Source organism: Apis dorsata, unplaced genomic scaffold (genome assembly GCF_000469605.1).
Source record: "Apis dorsata unplaced genomic scaffold, Apis dorsata 1.3 scaffold_295, whole genome shotgun sequence".
Classification (NCBI taxonomy): domain Eukaryota; kingdom Metazoa; phylum Arthropoda; class Insecta; order Hymenoptera; family Apidae; genus Apis; species Apis dorsata.
Window position 1 is genome coordinate 140,342 of NW_006263570.1, and position 1,552 is coordinate 141,893.

Consider the following 1,552-nt stretch of genomic DNA (forward strand, 5'->3'; position numbering starts at 1 on the left):
AAAATATAAAGAAACTGGTGTATATTTATTTAAAGAACAAAGATGGGTAGATGCATTTTATAGATTTAGTAGAGCTTGCAAAATTCTTATAACATTAGAACCAATACGAGATTTAGAATTAGATAAAGAATTAGAAAATAATATTAATAATTTAAGACTTGTACTATATAATAATATGGCTGGATGTCAATTAAATCGTAAGAATTATGAATATACAATATCTTTATGTAGTAAAGTTTTATCTAAAGAAAGCAATAATGTTAAAGCATTATATAGAAGAGGAGTTGCACATGGAAGATTAAAAGATCTTGAAAAGGCTGTTCCTGATTTAAAAAATGCTATTAATTTAGAACCACATAATCAAACAATAAAAGAACAATATTTACTATATAATACAAAACTGCAAGAAGCAAATCAAAAATTTGAAAATATGGTGAAGAGGATGTTTAAAACTTAAAATGATATTATTAAATTATTTACAAGGAAAAATGAAAAAAAAAGTTATTTCATGGATAAAAAAATAAATATTTATTTTTATCTACAATAATTTACATTATGAATAATCTATTAAGATTACAACAAAAAAATTTGTTACAATATGTAACTTTGTATCCAATATGTATCTGTATCTGTATATGTATCTGTATTATTAGTAATTTTATTACAGAATTATATTTAAAGATATTGATATTTATATGATATGTCATATTGTTAAATTAACTTTTGAAAACAAAAATTTTATTATTAATACTACTTTATGTTATATTTATAAAACATATTAAAAAATATATTAAATAATGAATAAAAATAAAATTAAAAGAAAATTATTTTTATAAATTTTTTATTTTATAGTTTATAATTTAATATTTTTATTTAACTACTATTAGAATATCTTCATATTATATATAATATTGAAAAATACATGCATCAAAAAAATAAATTATGTTACATAGTTATAGTTATAATTCTAAAATTAAATTGATTAAATACATTAAAATATGAGGTAATTAAAATAAGTTTTCTATTTTTTAATAAAATATAAAATATATTTTTAATGTATGTAACTATGTAATGTATGTAAAAAAATTCATTTAAAACTAATTTTAAATGAATGTACTGGCACTTTTATTATAATGTATTTTCATTTAAAATATACAATTAAATAAAATATTATTGAATCTATAATTATTTTGATAAACTAAAATTAGAATTATGTAAATATTATTTTTAAATATAATAATAAAATAATAATATGATTTATAATGTAAATAGAGTATTAGTATATTATATTATAAGTAAATGTTTCAATGTTTTAACAATAACTTGTGTTATATATACTTAATATATGAATAATGGTACATATATTTATAAAATTCATAAAATTATCATTTTCCTGTCAAAATAAAAGTGATCACTAATAAATCAACAAATAATTGATATAACTTTTTATTTAAACCATCACCATAAAATTATATTTTTCCCATATTAATATTTAAATATGAAATCTCAATAATCTTTTCATTTTCTGTTTTAAAAGAATACATAAATTTTA

The 1,552-nt window shown here is 16.4% G+C and overlaps 1 protein-coding gene across 2 annotated transcripts in view; it reads left to right on the forward strand.

Annotated features, from left to right (window-relative positions):
• LOC102680988 overlaps positions 1–504 on the forward strand; it is a 1,689-nt gene extending 1,185 nt beyond the window's left edge. For both annotated transcript variants that reach the window (XM_031511244.1, XM_006617231.2), the window contains exon 2: positions 1–504. This exon is cut by the window's left edge. In XM_031511244.1, the coding sequence (XP_031367104.1) occupies positions 1–457 (457 nt within the window). In that variant the 3' untranslated portion in view covers positions 458–504.
• Positions 505–1,552: the final 1,048 nt, after the last annotated feature.